Genomic DNA, 18,825 nt, shown 5'->3' with positions numbered 1-18,825 from the left:
CTAGTAAGATTAATCCAAACCCAATTGCACTGACATCAGAATCTTGACCTCCTTGGTTATTATAAATCGTGTAAGTAAGTAAGTAAATATTACTTGTTAATTAAAATAGTCAAGCAGATCGGCTTGATGAGTATCCAATGATGGTGTCATGCATGTTCAGTTGGAACCAATCCCACCTCCTAAAAATGCCAAAATCCACCATAGCCAAATTGATGAGGTCAAACTCTACCACCGCTTGCCACGTCGGAAAACATGTCATCAAATTAGGTTTGACCACTTTTCCCTCCCCCAACGTTCATCTTTATCACCATCGTTCTCGTTCTCTGTCTTTGCTCGTGTATATAAATCACGAAGTAGCTCGCTCTCTATTCCCAGATTTTTTTAACAAAGCAAAAACCAAAAGAGAAAGAAAGCAAGGAACTCATGGGGAATTGTATAAGGCACGATAAATCGTCGTCGGTGAATTGGGGAGGTGAGGAGTGGGGGTCTCTGGCAAATGATGATCGAGATCACAAGCATATGCGGAAGATGAAGAAGATAGAAGAAGAAGAAGAAGGAGAAGAGGGGCTTCTTGGAGGTGAAGATGGTAAATTTGGTTCTTACGATTCTGCGGAGACGAAAGTTCCACCACCAGCAGGAGCTACAGAAGTGAAGATAAAGATGACTAAGAAGCAGCTGGAGGAGTTGATGGGTACGGTGGAGCTGAAGCAAATGACTGTGCAGCAGGTTTTGGCACAGTTGATCATGAGCGTCAGTAGTAATGATAGTGATCCATACGAGACTGATCATCAACGGCCGTGGAGGCCTGTCCTTCAGAGCATTCCCGAGGTCAATTGATGATGATCATCATGAGGAATCGACCTTGATCCATTTGCCTGTAGTTTTTGTACAGGTTGTTAATACTGTAAAAAGTTTGTTCAGTTTTGTAATAGAGTTCAGAAAATAGTTATACAATTTTTGCTCGATTAATTCTCGCATCGATCTATTTCCGTCTTTCGGATGTTTCTGCTTACTGCACCATACATAATTTCTATGGTATTTTGGAGTATTAACAACACCAAATTTTTTACCGTTGTCGTGCTTGGTAGTTCCATAGAGTCGGCGAAAGTGCTCTTTTTGAGTGGTGTTCTTTTCTCTTTGAGGTTCGATATGGACCTGTCTAACCAACTAGCTGTACCCCCATGTCCCCAACCATGCACATGTATGTATCTGTTAGATAGGCTAGGATTCGCTGATCATGTCGATCATAAGAAAGAGACCTTAATCTTCTTCACTAAAAGGGGAGGAGATGAGCTAACAACCACCTCTTGCCACTTTGGTTGGGTTACAGGATTAGGTGGTGGCTATTACTTGGGACAGCTGGGAGCTGGGGGATCACGTATCTTCTTTTTTCACCTACAGTTGTTCCACTCATGTATCATATCATGGGCTGAATTAATCGGTAGTTCCGAACCATCAAGTTTGAGAGTGCTGATGACCTCCAAAGCTATATAGACAGTGGAAACAGGGGGATCCATCAGTCTATTAATGCTTCTTCCATATACCACTCGGGGAAAATTTTATAATACATATCCATCTATCATATACACATTTATAAATGTCACAACAAATTTATTTTCAAAGTCGTAATGTTGAGTCCTATTTTGAGTAACTTAGTTTTATTAATGGTAATTACATCACCTACGACCTTGTTACAAGTTTTTGAACAAATTCGTTGTCAATGTTGTAATTTTTGTTTAATTATATGTTAATAGTGCATGAGTATGATAATTTTGTTTTCAATGTTGTAATTTTGATTCATATAAATTGTAATTTTTATTCAAATAGATGTAAATTGAGTGTATGATATACATCACAGTACCATATTGTCTCATACAGTGGAACGAAAAAAAAAAAAAAAAAAACACTACTTCAATAACCCTCGAAGGGCCTCTTTAGTTCATAATGCTCCCCGCCTTCCAATATGGTTACTTCAAGTTCATGGAGTCATAGAATAGCTAGACTTGCTCCTTTGGTAGCCCAGCTATTTTATGGCTCACTGTAGCTCCTAGTCTCCTACCAATACCATCAAACATAATGCTCGATCTTCTAGAAAACTTTCAGCATCTTCCGCTGCTACTGCTTATCTTTGGTGACCTTTGCTAATGTAAAATCTCTAGCTACACTAAATTTGAAGCGTACGTGTGAGAATTACATACATTCAAAGTCGTAAATGCCTTTTCCCTCTTTGAAAATTATTCTTCGCACTGGTTACTGGTATATATGGTTTGATAACAAAACTCCCTCCTCTTTATCAAGTATTTGTCATTTAGTTATTTTGGCAACTAGGAGTGTCGTGCAAGTTCGAGTCTCATCAACTCATTGGAGGTAAAGTCTTCAGGTTCTTCAAGTTGATGACCAAGCTATAATAATCTTGAAACTTTTACATTTTTTGGACTGCCACCAAATTAAAAATGTGTGATTGAACTTGAAGGCCTTCAATTTGAGGCCACAATCAATACCAAAGATCTCCTGAATTTTATTTCATTTTCTGGTTATTTGAGTGCCAAAGTTGTTAGTATAGGAACTTGTATGTTGCCATTCCCTTTATACAAAACTAGAGAGTTCTAGCTTAAGAGTGTGTTTGAGAAGAATGATCTTAATAATTGGAATTAAAGTTCAAGGCATGAAATGCATGACAAGATCCTACTGACTCGTATGGAAGTTTTCAGGTAAGATTCATTCATTGCATTTTGCATAACTAAGTATTGGGATTGACAGCTGTGCGTCAATCCTTTAATAGTCTATATTTAGTCCATGCATGGTACGTTGTCTGTGTGTTCTGTTTTCCAAAGGAAGTTTATTTCAAGTGGTTATGTCAGTCATTAAGTCCTTGATGCGTTATTTAAGCATATATCTTTTATCTTTATGATAAAATATTCCTTGTTTATCATGCTATCTTTTTGGAAATGTTGTTTCCTAATTGGTGTCAAACTGTTTAATACAATTGATGATACCCTAACAGATTTAGGGGGAAAGTTGTTGGACGCATATATAAGCTTTGCAAAACTATTTTCTTGTGAAAGGTTTGCACGATAGAAAAGTTCTTTTGTTTCATAAGGCAAAGTTGTGTCTTGATCATTAATTCATTTGTTCCATGTCTAAGTGAATTAGTGAGTCAAGAATTCATTCATACATCATCCATATCATTCTTATGTCTTGGAAGTCCTATGAGTTCAGTTAGGAGTCAAGCATATTCGAGAATTGAAGATTGACGAGTTGATACGTGTGAAGTGCATCTAGAGGCAGTGAGCAAATTGGTGTAAAGTAGTTCAACCGGCTTGAATGAGTTTAGCTAGAGGTAACCACGTCCAGAGTTATCCGAGAGGTTGTAAGTATACTTTGTAATTTGACTACTATCTTATAGTGTGTGCTTGAGCACTTGGCCTTCAAGAGTTAAGGTCACACAGTTGTTTACCTCACCTTGAGGATTTTTACTGCGTAAACATCTTTTGTGTTTTTGGTTCTTATATGTGTGCTTGCTTGACACGTTGATTTCTACTTGTTCTATTTTTCATTGTCTTGGGATAGCAATCTTATTACAATCCTTGAGATCAGTTGCCTATTCACGTCCCCCCCACCCCCCCCCCCCCCCCCCCCAAGGCCATCCTAGTACTTTCAAAAGTTTCTATTAAATCCTGGCGAGCCAAAATTTCAGTTGGGGAACTTTCGGACGAAGACCAGTTCTAGTCATACTCGACACATTTTCCTAGGATGATCAGTTTTCTTAAAGGATTTGGCTGCAGCGATAAAATATGCCTCTTTGATATAGATGTGAAGGCTCTCATCGTTTCCATGAATTATAGAAAAATGACCTCCTTTTCACCATTTCCTGATAGTAGCATTGTGGAGGTGAACTGGTGAAGGTGTGGAGTCCACCAACCCACCAATAGAGGGAAGTAGATACTATTTGGAATTGATGGACTCATTGCAATGGATTGCACCTTGTGATTCAATATCGATATCGTAGGCTTGCAGAGATATTGATATCCTTCTGCAGGCATGTGGATACTGAAGAAGAAGACCAGTCAGGTAGAAGTCTAGAACTATATGATTGAGAATGATGCTGCCGATGCTTATTAGTTATTGTTTCTGTAATGTACTAGCTAGTATTGCTACTTTCATCACCATGTTCCCTGAGATGGAATCTTGAAACTGCCAAGTGCTTTCCAAACAAAGTCAACTAGCTAGGCACGTTTATGTGAAATATCTCTCTGTGTCCTACATCCTTTATAGATGTTAGTGCTCTAGTTTTGGTTTTTGGGTGTGCCTAATTAGCTGAATTTGTTTTTTATTTTCCTTTTCTCAATTGGAAAATGTGAAATATATTATGTAAAATGTGAAGGCAATGAGTTTTGAAAGTTTTATGGTACATATATGCACCAATACATTGAAGTAGATTAATTAAATACATATGTAGACTGGTTCCATACATCGGCAGACTAATATCAAACTAGTTTACTTGATATATTTGTACATTAGTGTACAATAGGCGAACCCATGAACTTTACTCAACACATATAAGAACCACCAATTTCAAATAACCATGCATTCCCTTTTTAACCAACAAGTCTCAAATTATAAGTAAAAGCAATTTGAGAAAAAAAAAATTAGAAAACTTTTTTCTAAGAAAACAAATATCTAAATGTGTATGATGCGACATCTTAAAGGAAAAATGGCCCAAATTTTGTGTACTGTACTTATTTATAAGACAAGCAAAGAAAGGAAACTGTCCCTAAGGTACTTATTGATGCGAGCAATGGCTTAGCTCGAACATAGACTTTTGTCCCTAGGTGTTGGATATGTTACACTTACAGCTCCATTAGCCAAGAAGAAATTTAAAAAAAAAAAAAAAAAAAGGAATGTTACACCTTCCATATATAGCTACGAGTCCTCTCCTCTCTCTCTCTTAATTATTTTGTAGTTCTGAATTATTCCGTGTCACTGTGTCAGTATCATGTAGTACTTCAGATCACTATAATTGAGTTATTTACGTAATGATCATTATAAGAAGAAAAAAAAATACATTAAAAGACTCATTAACATCCTTCACTTTACATAGTGGTGATCTGGTGAAACAAACCCTACACGGAATGACAGAATATAAAAAGTGCCTCGCATGTAATTGAGGTCATGAATGTGGATTGTGAAGGTCCAGGCCCAAAGGATAGGCATGGGCTGCAATCCCAAAGCTCAAGGCCCAGAGTTAAAATGTACAAAGCCCATCTTCTGATCTCCACCCCGACCAGAAAAAAGAAAAGAAATTATTTTAACTTTGAGATTTCTCTCTAATTTTACGGTAATCCTCTCATTTGGGAAAATCCCTCCAAAATTTTTCCCCAAAATTCAAATCCCTACTCTACAAAAAAAACCCACTGCGCCCAATTCCAATTTCAGACCCAAACTCGTTCTATGGCCGCCGACTACGAACCTCCTTCTTTCTCTCTCGGACTCGATTTCGGGTTCGAATCGGAGCTCCAAACAGCTGCTCCGCCCGACTCCAGTCCTCCGCGTCCGGTTGACACTGATGTGGATCGAGAGATCGAGCCGCCGCGGGAGCTCAAGAGGCTGAAGCGAGGTCTGCCGGAGAAGCGGGAGCCCCCAACGACGCCGTTTTGGAGTATTGAAGATGACATCGAAGAGTTCTCTTCTCCCGAAGATACTATTCGAGGTAATTACTTTTTCTCTTAATTTTTTGGATTTTTGGAATTTCTTGTGAAAAAGTTAGTTTTTGATCTTCTTTGATGAAATTGTGAGAAAAAAAAAATTGAGGGAAATGAAGTGGGTGTTGATTAGTGTCCATTTATGATGGGAAGAATATAATTTGGAGGAGGAAAGTGAATTTTTTTTCCTTTTTGTTTTATTTAAAAATTTGAAGAAAAAGCCAGCAGTAACCAATAAGCTCAACAATCTCGCATTTTGTTGAGATTTGCGGATGTAATGTAATGTAATGGGTAATTTTGATGTAGGTGTGGATTTATTTACAAAGAACATGACTTTGGTAATTTGGGGTTACGGTAATGCGCAAGGTGAAAACTTTAGGAAAATTCTGTTGCAATGCCTTTTAAAGGCTAGCAGTATAACAATAAATTTTATATGGTAAATCAATGGTTTAGAGGAATCGGGTTAAATCTTAGGGTTGATATCTACTCTTCAATCATTGTAAAATTTATGCCTGCAAGCAAGCAGGTTGAATGGTTGATTTAATTATTGGCATAGTTAGTTAGTTAGTTACAATTTGTGTCTCGCCATATATGGTTTTGCCTTTTGATTTTGGTTGCTTTGTTATTGGTGCTGCTGTTGTTTAGGTTGCTATGCAATCTGCATTGCAATAAATTATGAGTCTTTTCTTTCCATTTTTAGTGCTATAATGTAATATTGTCTTTCACAGCATCGTTTGATAGGCAGGTCCAACTTTGGGGATGCTCTTATTCCCAAACTCATTGTTCTTTAGTTACAGTTGACTGTTTGTTCAGATTGTGAGCTTTTTTCTCTGCTTCTCTCTGTGTGACATGAGCGAGATGGAGTGTTTGTACACCATAAATTATATATTTACTTCAAATTTTGCCAAATTTGTAGCAGATGTGCAACGGTCAACACAGTACCAAACATCCTGTAGTAGTTCTAAAGTCCCGTTGCGTGGAAGTGGGGTTTTAGCTTCACAATCATCCAACCATAGCATTGGAAGGAAAAGGATTCATATTTCTGATGTCCCAGCTTCTGTGAGTTTGGAGGCAAGCCACAAAGAATTTGTTTTTCCAAAGTTAACTACCAGCCCTCTTCGTAGGTTTCAGTTAATTGATTCCGATTCTGATGATCCTTCAGTCAGTCATAGTGTTAGTAGGGTTACTTCTAAGGTTGACTCATCATCAAAGAAGCAACACACAAACCCTGGCCATTCTGCAACTACTAGTGGTACAAACAAAAATGCATCTACAAGTATGCCTGAAGACGTTGATTTGTGGAAAAATTTTAGTCCAATCAAGAAGTTTAACATTCCAACACCTGCTTTGGATGAGGTATGTCAAGAATACTTCCAATCTGTGAAGGATAAGACTACTCAAAATCTGGAGAGGGATGCATATCTGTATACCAATGAGAATTTTCATGAAACGACACCCAGTGGTCAAGATGTTGAACAACTCTGGAATGTGGCTGATCCCCTTCCACCCGCCCATCATTACTTTTTCCACGATGATCCAAAGATTCGAAAGTTAGTCTCTAGTCGCTTGCCGAATTTTTCCCCCTTGGGTGCTGTTAGTGTCGGTGGAAATCAAGTGACTGGTGTATCAGTTATTGATTACATGTAAAATACTTCTCCCCCTTCTTTTTTTCAGGCTATTTCTGGTTTTTATAGAATTTCTTTTGAATGTTATGTCATGATATGTTTCTCATTGTGATTTCAGGGGTCAATTTAGCAATGGAGAAGCTTCAAAACGGACAGTGAATCGGAGACAAAGTATTTCAAACATATCAAATGTTGAAGAAGTCTTGCATGGTTCTGGAAACTGGGTGAACCCAAAAGGTAAAGCTAAACAGAAAGGTAGTGTCAAGCGGAGTGTAAACAAGGGAAGAAATAAGTCGGTCAAATCAAACACCGGGAACATGGAGCATGCTTCTGGAAACTGGGTGGAACCCAGAATCTCTGCCAGCAAAAAGCGGATTCAAGCAAATGCACAATCTTCTGGTGAATGGTACACACCTAGTCAAAGTGGTCAAGCTAGTGGGCAAGCTGGTGGTCATTGGTATACAGGTCCTGGTGGAAGGAAGGTATGTTAAAAGTTACAACTCTACATATTGCTGGTTTTGTCAGTAAGTCAGTATAGAACTTACCTTAATAGCAATTAGCAAGTCAGCTTTTTCTTTACTTGATGTTAATACACAGGGACAGTCTAGGAGGCTCTAAAAGTTGATCATGGATTGTTATTAATTTCTGCGATTATAGTTACGATCACAAAGTAATGTCTGTTAAATCCTACATTCCAATTTCTGCTTGCTAAAGAACAGGAGTGATACCTTTTCAAAAAAAGAACAGGAGTCATACAGCGTTTATTTTCGTGTGCGTTTATTTACATTTGTTCTAATGCTTTGGTGTTTGCCATCAGGTTTATGTTAGTAAAACTGGGCAGGAATTGACAGGTCAAACAGCCTACAGACTGTACTCAAAGGTATGTGTGAAATCAATAGTCTGTCCATATTTTCATTATCTTTATGAGTTTATGTGGCTTACACACTATTACTTTGTAATTGACAGGAAAGTGGGAAACGGGCTGTGAAGGCCAGAAAAGGGAAAGCCAAAAAATAAAAATAGTTGAATTTCATGCCATGTACCAAAATTTTTCTGTAACATTTAAAAAAGAAATAATCCATGTTGTATGAACATAGTTTCATCAATTTGATATAGTGTAAGCCTTCCCATGCTAATCTTTTAAGACAGTTTGCTCAAGATGATATCAGGATATATACATTTACACAGCTCCTCTTCATTGGTAAATCTAAAAAGAAACCGGGGAAATTATATTGAGTAATATATGCTTGTATAACATTGATGCCAAGATTGGTTTACAGTTTGTCAGGACAGAAGGAACTAATGAAGCTGGAAAAACTGTGATTTGTCCATCATCAATCCGGTTTTAACCCTTCTCTCTTTATAAGGTCTCTTGAACTTATAAAGTGAAAACATTAATACAAAAGATACGCAGTTATCAGAACAAGGTCAAATAAGAAGCTAATACTAATAGCTATATGCTTCCAGCATTATTCTGCACAGTTGTGATCAGATGTATAATGCAGGGTTCAGCTCTTGTAGTCCTAGATCCACTCATTGTTTTTTTTTCCCTGAACAGAAGATCCACTCGTTGTTAAACTCTAGATTACTGTAGTAGATTACACAGAATAAAGCAAGTAAATCAGGAACCCAGTAGAGAACCGAAGGAAATGAACAAAAATTACTGTAGTAGAATGCTAGGAAAGAGTTACCCCAATCAAATTGCAGTAGGAGATATCCAGACTGCCAAAAAGCTTTACCCCAAGAAAAAAGAAAAAGAAAAGAAAAGAATTGATACCCTATACATATCTATTTCATTTTGAAGCCATAGGCTCCTGGTGATGCCCACCCTTACTCTTCTTGGAAGGCATTTATGTACTCATTCTGAAAACAGTATTTCTTAAAGAACATTAAAGAGCATAAGGATTGTCCTTGATTGGTAGAAGAAGCCCTAATTTGAAGATAACCTCATATGTTTCTGCTTCTCTCTAACGCTTTTGTAGCACGTCATAACTCATAACTAATGATCTAGGAATTCATGTCAAACCTCATTGCCTCTTTATGACACGTTTACTTACTTGGAATGGAAAATAATCATGAATCGGAGACAAGTGGAATGGGAGAAAAAAAGAATCGGTATTGATTCAGGAGGAATGATTCCTAAACCCATCTCCCCCCTTCGTAATCGAATTCCTGAGTATTCAGGAATCGATTCCTGATAAGAAGGTGGGACCTACATCCATTCTGATTCCTTCATGTGTTAGTAAACGCAGGAATTCTTTAACCGGGAATCATTCTGATTCCTTTATGTGTTAGTAAACGCAGGAATTAAAAACATCATTCCCTTTCCTTCCAAGTAAGTAAACATGCCCTTAATGTCCTGAGCCAAACCACTAAAGGAGAATCGGAACTCCATTGTAAGATAAGAGAAGGCCTTGCCAAACTCGGCAATCATAACCATTATTTGGCTAGTCCTTACAATTTCAAACTTAACTCAATTGTCAATAACATACAGTATTCTGAAATTTCTCTAGACTTGACTGGATTGAAATATATATATATTTTTTTTCCTGTCAAAGATCACGAGTATTCGAGCATCCAAATTTGTCACTATTCTCCATGGGAGAGAAAGGGTACGACCAGAAAAACATAGAGAAAGAATGCCATAATGAGAATCCTGCAGCTTCTGCGACGGCAGTTGTTGTGATCAACTTGTTGTTCCTCTTCTTTGTCTAAAACATACAAATAACAGTAAACTGATTAGAGGAATGTCATAAAATGAAATGTGGATTGATAAATTGGAAGTATCTCATAGCATATTCCCCTATTTGTATTGTGACAGATCTGCTTCTTTTCCTTTTGCCAATGAGATGAATTTCGTGTAAAGGACAACGAATCGAACAGTGCGACATGATGTTTGTGGTCGTGGTGGTACGCCAACTCTTTCCGCCGAGACGTTATTCCATTCCCTAGATATCCTGGAAGAGCAGATCTTAAAGTAAGGGTTTAGTCTAGTCTATAATTTTGATGGGTTAACCACCGTACCGTCTCTTTTGCCCGTTTGCCCAAAATCATGAGGTATTTTGCCCAATCAATCAACCAAATTGATATTTTGTCCAATTACACAAACTTTAGGGGAAAAGACTCATACGGGTAGTCATTTCTAAAATAGTGTCTAATGCATCCTATGCTGACTTTTGGGTTCAAAACTCACTTTTTCTTAGAAAAACTTGTTCAAATTTATGAGAAAAACAAAACTAGCCTTCAACATGCCCAAGTTTTTCACCTAACGGCTCCTTGCCTAGCGGTTACTTTAACAGGCGGAATCACTGCTGCTTGTTTCTATCATAAGCTGAGGCAAATCTTCTTAAGAAACAGAAATTCTGAACTTAAAGGTAGTACAGGATAGAGGCAGAACACAATAATAACAATGACATAAAACTTGAAAATTTAATTCTTGACGAAGTGGATGAGCAATCTGAAATTATTTATTTAAACATAATTACAGACTAAAAATACTCAGGTAAACAACTAAAAAGCTGTTTAGCTATCCATAAAAATGATTACAGATACTTACTTGAGATGAAAGCACACTTCTCACACTAGACAGGAAGGAAAGAGCACACTGCTCCTGTGGCTTTCTTACTTCTTGAGAGAAGACTCTTTTACTCAATTTTCTGATCCCTTACAAACTGAACCTAAGGCTCATTTTATAGGGAGCAGAACTCAAACTGGAATTCAAAACATAAAAATGTACAACACAACTCTCGTATTGTCTGCTTTTGTGAGTGCTCTTGATAATGGAGGTTTGTTGGCGAAAAGCAGATTCCTTTAGGTGATATGTTTTTCACCTTGTTCTTTTCTGAAAAGCAAAAGCATCTTTAGGAAAAGCCAAAGTTGCTTTCGGTGCTTTTACATCTGCTGCTTCACATGTTTTCATCTATTTCAGAATTATGGCCTAGGACAAGAGAGTTGTCATCCATCCTGGCTTTAACTTCATTATCTTCTACGTCCGTATCTGCATACATCTTGTAGTGGTTGTCATTTTCAAGCTTTTGGATCGACTGCAAGCATGCCAGCGTAGAGTCGATTTCCTTTCTCTTGAGAGACAGAAAAAGGTCACTGCTTACCACTTTAGGGTGATCATAGGCAGTGATTAAGATTTTCTCTCCTGCTGCCAGGAATGTATTTTCTTTATCTTCTTCGATGATCTTTTGGATATAGTCTAGGGACATGGCCTTCATCCAAGGGATGCTAGAGTTTGGCTGGCCGTTGTATCCCACACGTGCAGGCTGAAGATACCGTCCTTGGATAATCCTCACATAATGATATGGAGAAATGTATTCAACTTCACCATTTCTATTTTGGATCCATTCTGGAGGAGTTGATATGAATTTCAACCTAAGGATACAGTCATTTTTTTGGACATTCTTGACTGTGTTGACTATGATTGGAGGTAATCCTTTGAGATCATCGTTAGTTTTAGTCCAGAGATTATGGAGAAAACCGTTTTCAACAAGCCAAAGCTTGTGTTCTTGAGGATGGTTACTCTGGATATTGACTACATACCTTCCAACATAAGGTCCAGGGACTACGAAGAGAGATGGAGGGAAAGAGTCAGAATTCTAACTGCCAATGAGATTATGAAAGTCATACCAGTCTGGTTCTGTTAGTGCCAAAACAGGAACTCTAGCACTTTCAGAATCTTCAAGATAATGAATTTTCTCATTCTGGACAGCACTCTGCTATGTATTTTCATTACCTTCTTCAAACTGTGGTCTAGCATTTTCATGAAGTTCTTCAGCTAATGCAAACAGAGCTGGGAACATGATTCCACTATTTATTTCCTGAAAAGCAAATAAGAGGTTATCTAAAATTGCTTTATGATGGTATGCTAGCCTCCTGCCAGTTCTGAACACAAGATCAACAAAGGTTTTTAGTTCATAATTAAAGACATTTATAACTCCAGTTAGAGTTGATTTGCTTTTTGGCAAAGCAACAGCCTTCAACGGTCTTGATGAGCCTTTACCGTTTGAGACGGGCTAGCCAATCCTTTACCCTGGGATTGATCAGTTGTGGCTAGTCCTTTTGGACTTAGCAAGAATCTTTTGAGGATTTTTTTCTTTTGACTCTTCTATCTTTTCAGGTTCTTTCCTAGTTCTTCTGTTTCTGGGATTGCGACCTTCGTTATCATCTCTTCGGCTGAACATTGCCATTTCTCTGGTTAATGCGTTTGGAAGATAGTTCTTGTTTCCTGCAATTAATTCAACATTATAATCATATTGGTTAAGAAATAATTGCCAATTTGCTAATCTTCCTCTATCAACAGCTTTATCAAGTTTAAAGTTTTTAAAATTCTTTACTCTAGCACAATCGGTGCGAACAGTAAAGGGTTTTCCAAGAAAAGCTGGAGAGTTTAAAATTGTTTTCTTGACAGCCAAAATTTATTTTTCTCCCGTAGGATAATTTTGTTCTGCAGGGCTGAACTTGCCACTACAAAATTTACAGATCTTTTCAATGTTAGTTTCAGGCGTTTTTGCCAGAACAACACCGGACAAGTAATTATCACTAGCATCTGTTTGGAGAATGATTTCATCATTTTCCTCTGGTTGTTGGAGAGGAGGGAGATTTTGCAAAGAGTTTTTATCTGCTTCATAATTTTTTGGATTAATTTCAGTTTACCTACCTGAATTTTCACCCATTCTTCATTTTAGTCCTTGAACTTTCAATTTGATCAAGACTACCCCCGAACTCTCAATTTTCATCACCCGTGTCCAACTCTCCTAACGCCATCCAAATTATCAGTCAATTGATGACGTGGCAAGAGATAAATGGTTAAATTCCTATAATACCCTCGTCAAAATTTTCCACTCTGTTTACATCCACACCAAAAAAAAAAAAAGGGCCTATGTTTGCATCGCCCTCTCTGTCTCTCTCGCTCTCTCTCTCTCTCTATCTCTCTTGCTCCTCCGATCCCAAACTTAGACGATGCAATTTCAATAAGAAGAAAATACAAAAACTCCAAGCACAAAATTTCATCTGGGTTTCCTTGGAAGAACCTCAAAGTCTGATTTAGGTAGTGAAATCTACCCAATTCCTCATCTGGGTTCTTCTGATTTCTTCACAAAAGCCTTAAAAATTTGATTTGGTTCTCAAATTCTACCTCATATCTATCTCATCTGGGCTATGCTCATTCTTATGATTTCACGATCGCAGCGATGACGACTGGGAGTTCAAGGCTTCAGGTGGCTAGAGGAGGACAAGAGCCACCGCTGGTTATGAATCCCAGCGCGAACCGCACCACCGCCAAACCCGCCGCAGCGCCACCGTCCCTCTACCTTCTACGACCGCCATGCGGAGGAGAATTTCACTAGCTTCTGCCCGCATATGCCTCTGCGAATGACTCGATCTACTTTCACCTTTTTGCACCCTTCAACCACCTCGATCTACTTTTTCCTCGTCCCGAGAAAGAACAACCCACTTAGGGAGCCACCTAACCTAAGATTGAAGTTGAAACCAGAAACTTAGCTTGGCCCTCTTCGAGCTCTCGAGGTCCGGTGTTCGAGTCCAAAGAGGAGGAACAAGACGAGACGAAGATGAAGAGAAATAACAGGATTTCGGGAGCTTTTGAGGTCTGGTGCTCTGAGCTCCTTCTCCTCTGATTAAAATAAGTTTGATTCTTACATTTTGGTTTCGATCTGTGCTCTCTGTGGATCTGTGTCTCCGTTTTGGTAGAGGTTTTTGTGATGTTTGCTTTGCCTTGTATCAGTATTGCGTTGATTGTTTCACTCAAAGCCATTTTGATTGAATGAAGGTCAGGATTCTGGGAGGTATGGATTCGGTATAGTCATAGCAGAGAAGAGGAGGATTGGTGTCGCTATCATCGTCGCAGACATCCAGGTCGAGCGATAAGTTGGAGAGAGATTTTGCGATCGGCGGATTCAAATTCAATGAACAGGCATGGGAAAGAGAAGGGTGTCATGGTGGTGCTCCTTCATATGTGGGAGATTTCGATGAAAAGGGATGGGAAAGAGAAGGGCGATAATGTGTAGGTTCTTGTGCATTGCAGGTGAGTCAGGAGTCTGAGTTGGACTCATGGCCGAGTTGAATGAGTTGTTGTTTCGAGTCATAAGCTCATGAATTGATTGAGCTGTGTTGTTTGTTGGAGTTAAAAGATTTTCCGATATCCCTATCTGTGAGAGGTTTGAAATTGTTTCCCAAAATGATCGAGGCTCAGGGATCTGGGGTTAATGTGATCAACAAAGACGCAGCTGATTTGTTATAAAAAAAAAATGCAAATTGTCTATTTTAGCCCTCTTTGTGGGCCCGACAGCTTTAAAATGTGCTTGCTGACTCGTCCCACGTCAGCAGTAAACAGAATTTTTGGATGGCGTTAGGAGAGTTGGACACGGGTGATGGAAATTGAGAGTTCGGGGTAGTCTTGATCAAATTGAAAGTTCAGGGACTAAAATGAAGAATGAGTGAAAGTTCAGGTAGGTAAACTGAAATTAATCCTAATTTTTTCATCATCTTCTGTGAAGTTCCATTTTCTTTTGGAACTTGTTTTAGGAGATAACATTACTGTTAGTCCTGAGATTTTGGGAATAAAATCCCTTCCATAGTTGGTGACTCCTAAGAATCTCTCTAGACTCTTAGCATCAGGAATTTTATTTGGGAATTTCCAAATTTTCTCAAGGATGTGAGGTTGGAGTTTTATCACTCCATTCTTGATGTTTATTCCAAGGAAATCAACTTCATCTAAGATAAAGAAGATTTTCTTTTCTCCTAAGATGATTCCATGTTGAACTATCAATTTTACAACCTCATAGAGGTGTTTCATGTGTTCTTCTCTGTTTTTGGAGAAGACTAGAATGTCTTCAATGTAGACGACGTAGAGTTCAACAACATGTTTGAAGATGTCATCCATCTTTCTCTGGAAGATTGAAGGGGCCTGTTTTAGACCAAAGGGCATTACTAACCATTCGTAATGACCTTGTGGTGTTCCAAATGCAGTGAGAGGAACACTGTCTGGATGCATCTTGACTTGCCAAAAACCTGACTTTGCATCGAATTTTGAAAAAACTTTAGCTCCTCTGAGTTGGTTGATCAGTACTTGTACTTGAGCAATTTGATAACCGTCTTTAACGGTCTTCTTATTGACATCTCTATAGTCAATTACCATTCTATCTTTTCCTCTGATATTTTCTACATGATTTCTCACATAGAATGCTGGAGCATGATGAGGGCTAGTGGATGGTTGAATTAATCTCTTGTTCAGGAGATCTTCAATGTCTTTTCTGAATTCTTTTTGGTCTTCCTCTTTGTTATGAGGAATGGCTTTGACATAACAGATGGCGTTCATATCATGTAACCTCAATTCACATATCACTGGGTCTTTTTCCTAAAATTTATGAGGGTCAACATCGATATTCTGTTTGAGCATTTTCTTGATTTTATCAAGGGTAGGAATTTTCTGAGACTCAAGCTTATTTTGGAAGTGCTTCAGGTTATGCTCATGGATGAAACTAGCTTCTTCATTTTCACTAGCTTCTTCATTTTCACTAGTTTATTCTTCTTCAGATGATTCTTTGATAAGCAATTCTTTTTGTTGCTTAATTTGAAGCACAAGTTCAAATTTGGGTTTGTAGGGCTTATAATCACCACTATTCTGTTGCGATATTTGATATTGAGTAGTAAAGTTTGGACCTACTACACTTTTTGCTTGCATAAGCCATTCTGCCCAGAACACCCGTTCTCCTTTTCTGAAGCCTATCGCTTCTTCATCTTGAATAAATTTTTGTTGGAGAATAAAATCATTTCCCAACAAGAAATCTGATCCTTGGCCTTCTGATTGCCAAAGAGTATTGATAACAAATGTTCCTCCACCAATGGTGATGTGAACATTTCTAGCTACCTTGTTCATGGTTAAGTGGCTTCCATCAAACTGGACACCCGTAGCTATTCTTTTCTTATCTTCTTTCCAGAGTTCTTCTGGAATTGCAAATCTTTTTGCAACTATAAATCCTGATCCGTTATCTACAAATGCATGTAGATGATACTTTATGTGATCAGGGAATTTTAATCCAATCTCTATGTAGTTGCTATATCTACTAGTAGAGACGATTTTCGATTGTTGAAACTCATTTTTTTGAGCTTGTTCCTGTGGTATGAATGGTTTGCATTCTTCTGGTATTTCAGCCAGTTCTATAGTTTCATCGATTTTTTCTTCCTTTATTTTTGAGGAAGAGGGTTCCAAAATTTCTTGAACGAAGTTTCTATTTCTTTCTCTTTTTGCTCAGAGAAATATTCTTCATATTCTTGTTCTACCAATTGGCTGATAAGGTCATTCTTGGTTTTTCTTCTTACTTCAGCTATGAAATATTCTTTGTGATAAGTCTTTTTCGACTCTTCACAAAACATAGGAAGTCCATTCTTTTCGTGACATAAGCAGTAGTCACAAACGAATGTACCAAGGTTCACCTGATAAGAAGACGTCATTCCTTCTGTCTTGCTTTCTTCCCAGTTTTTGACTTTAAGAACATTCATCTGTCTAGATTCTAAGTATTCTACTTCAGAATCTATTTCAGAATCAGATGATTCTTCTTCTTCAGACTAGGCAGAGTAAACTATCCTGTCATCTTCTTCTTCATCAGAATAGGCTATTTCATAGCCTTTCATATTTGCTAGTTCTACTATTGGCTCATATTCTTCAAATAGAGCTTAGTAGATCTTTTACCCTTTTCTGGGCATTCATTGGCATAGTGCCCTTCATTTTTACATAACCAGCATCTGCAAACTTTCTTGCCTGGTTGTTTATTCTGATGGTTGGTTTGATGATTCTTCTTTTTCTTGAAGAATTTCTTCTTTTTCTTGAAGAATTTCTTCTTTGGATCTTCATCTTGTTGTTTCTTGAAATTGGAACTTTTCTTAAATTTCCAATCTTTTTTCTTATTACTCGTTCTGAATTTTTCGAGTAATATATATATTTTTTTGTGGAACTTGGATTCATGACATCCCCAATTGGTAGGCATATCCAGTATTCCATAACAGAAATTTTCAACTCCTTTGAGTTGTTTCTTGGCCGTTTTGGCTCTTAGATTTGCTTTGCATTGTTCTTTCAGTAATTGCCTAATTCTGTTGGAAATTCCCCCAACTGAAAATCTTTCAATTGATTTTTCAGCTATGCTTTCTCTCACAGCTGTTCTCCATAGTTCAGGGAGTTTTCTGTGCAACAAGTTGACTAGATCAGTATTTTCTAGTTCACCTATCGTGCAGTAGTATTCTTGAAATTCATTCAAGTATTCTTCAAAATATCTCATGTCACAAATTTTGGAGCATAGATATTTGATTTGGCCGTTTCTTTAGTTTTCACTCAAATTTGAGAGATCTCCACAGAACTGATCGTACAGGGGTATTGCGAAATCATACGGAGATTTTGAATTTTTTTAATTTCTTCTAGCCAATATTTTCCTCTGGCAGTCTCTTTAAAAGACAGATAGTATTTTTTGGCAACTCCTGTAAGAGTAGTTTCATAATAATGATAATACACCTAAAGATCTGGTGCTTCAAATTTTCCAAGGGTAAGAGCAGAGGCCATCATCAGGCTATCTACCCATTGGTCAATAGCTTTTCTCTTGTCTAGAGCTTTGTCTAGATTTAGCCATATGCCATAGTTTGTGATTGGCACTCTAGGCATATTGTCTTCTTGGACAAATCTTTCGAGAATTTCTTTCTTCATTTTTGCCTGTAGGAGCTTTCTGCACAGGGAGTTTCAGTTTTTCCTTTTCTTGGATGATAAAGGTTTTGGAATTGGAACTTTCTCCATCTTCCATTTCTATATCCTGATAAGGAATGATTTTTCTTATCTTTCCTTGTTTGAATTTTTTCATTTGGATTTTCGCACGATTCTGCTTCATCATAAAGTTCATAGAGCTTTTCTGCTCTAAGCATATTGACTGGTCTGTTTAATTGGGTAAGTGGTCACGGTCCCTTTTATTAATTACTATTCCTTATAAACTGATTAATATTATTGGGTTTTAAAAATCTGATCTCAGGGTTTTAGGGTGCAAAATTCATTTGTTTTTGATTCTTTGATTTTGTCAGTGTTCTAAAACGCGGCCGCCCAGCCCGCCTAGGCGGTGCCTAGGCGCTGGGCGTCGCCTCTCCGCCTCGAGGAATGGAAAATCGGAGCTTCTGGGCGTTTCTGAGTTAGGCGGGCACCTAGGCGGCTGGGAGGCTGGGCGGTGAGCAGGGCGTTTTTTGTTTTTTTTTTTTTAAATCGCGAGATTAAGACCTAAGCCCAAATTCGTAGGGCCAGTTCCTCCCAAAGGCCAAAACGCCGCAAATCATAGGGTCAGTTCGTCTGTGATGCGAAAACGAAGCAAATCTCTAGCTCAGTCTCCTCCGTGCTCGATCTCTTCTCCGTCGGTGGTGAGCCTCTCCTCCGTGCTGTCACTCTCTCTCTTTGTCGCTCTTTCTTTCTCTCTGCGGCTCTGCTCGCGGCTCACTCTGGAACCAGA

General features: G+C 38.2%; 2 protein-coding genes across 3 annotated transcripts; both read left to right on the top strand.

Annotated features, from left to right (window-relative positions):
* Positions 1-358: 358 nt before the first annotated feature.
* LOC112165965 lies at positions 359-983 on the top strand. The gene has a single exon (XM_024302691.2). The coding sequence runs from the start codon at positions 424-426 to the stop codon at positions 835-837; it is 414 nt and encodes a 137-aa protein (XP_024158459.1). The 5' UTR covers positions 359-423; the 3' UTR covers positions 838-983.
* Positions 984-5,308: 4,325 nt separating this feature from the next.
* LOC112165621 lies at positions 5,309-8,500 on the top strand. 2 transcript variants are annotated; one of them, XM_024302203.2, is made up of 5 exons: positions 5,309-5,710; positions 6,619-7,345; positions 7,446-7,809; positions 8,145-8,207; positions 8,294-8,500. In XM_024302203.2, exons 1-5 carry the CDS (start codon positions 5,452-5,454, stop codon positions 8,342-8,344), a joined length of 1,464 nt encoding a protein of 487 aa, XP_024157971.1. In that variant the 5' UTR covers positions 5,309-5,451; the 3' UTR covers positions 8,345-8,500. The 2 variants fall into 2 exon arrangements, with proteins under 2 accessions (XP_024157971.1, XP_024157972.1); XM_024302204.2 differs by having other exon boundaries at positions 5,310-5,710; positions 6,622-7,345; positions 8,294-8,498.
* The last annotated feature ends 10,325 nt before the right edge of the window (positions 8,501-18,825 follow it).

This window comes from Rosa chinensis, chromosome 5 (assembly GCF_002994745.2).
Source record: "Rosa chinensis cultivar Old Blush chromosome 5, RchiOBHm-V2, whole genome shotgun sequence".
Classification (NCBI taxonomy): domain Eukaryota; kingdom Viridiplantae; phylum Streptophyta; class Magnoliopsida; order Rosales; family Rosaceae; genus Rosa; species Rosa chinensis.
The sequence above is the reverse complement of the archived record's forward strand: the minus strand, read 5'-3'. Positions and strand labels throughout refer to the sequence as shown.

Coding starts and splice junctions, on each gene's coding strand:
- LOC112165965 (XM_024302691.2), top strand. CDS start 424: ATGGGGAATTGTATAAGGCACGATAAATCGTCGTCGGTGAATTGGGGA.
- LOC112165621 (XM_024302203.2), top strand. CDS start 5,452: ATGGCCGCCGACTACGAACCTCCTTCTTTCTCTCTCGGACTCGATTTC. Junction 5,711..6,618: donor TCCCGAAGATACTATTCGAG/GTAATTACTTTT, acceptor CCAAATTTGTAG/CAGATGTGCAACGGTCAACA. Junction 8,208..8,293: donor CCTACAGACTGTACTCAAAG/GTATGTGTGAAA, acceptor TGTAATTGACAG/GAAAGTGGGAAACGGGCTGT.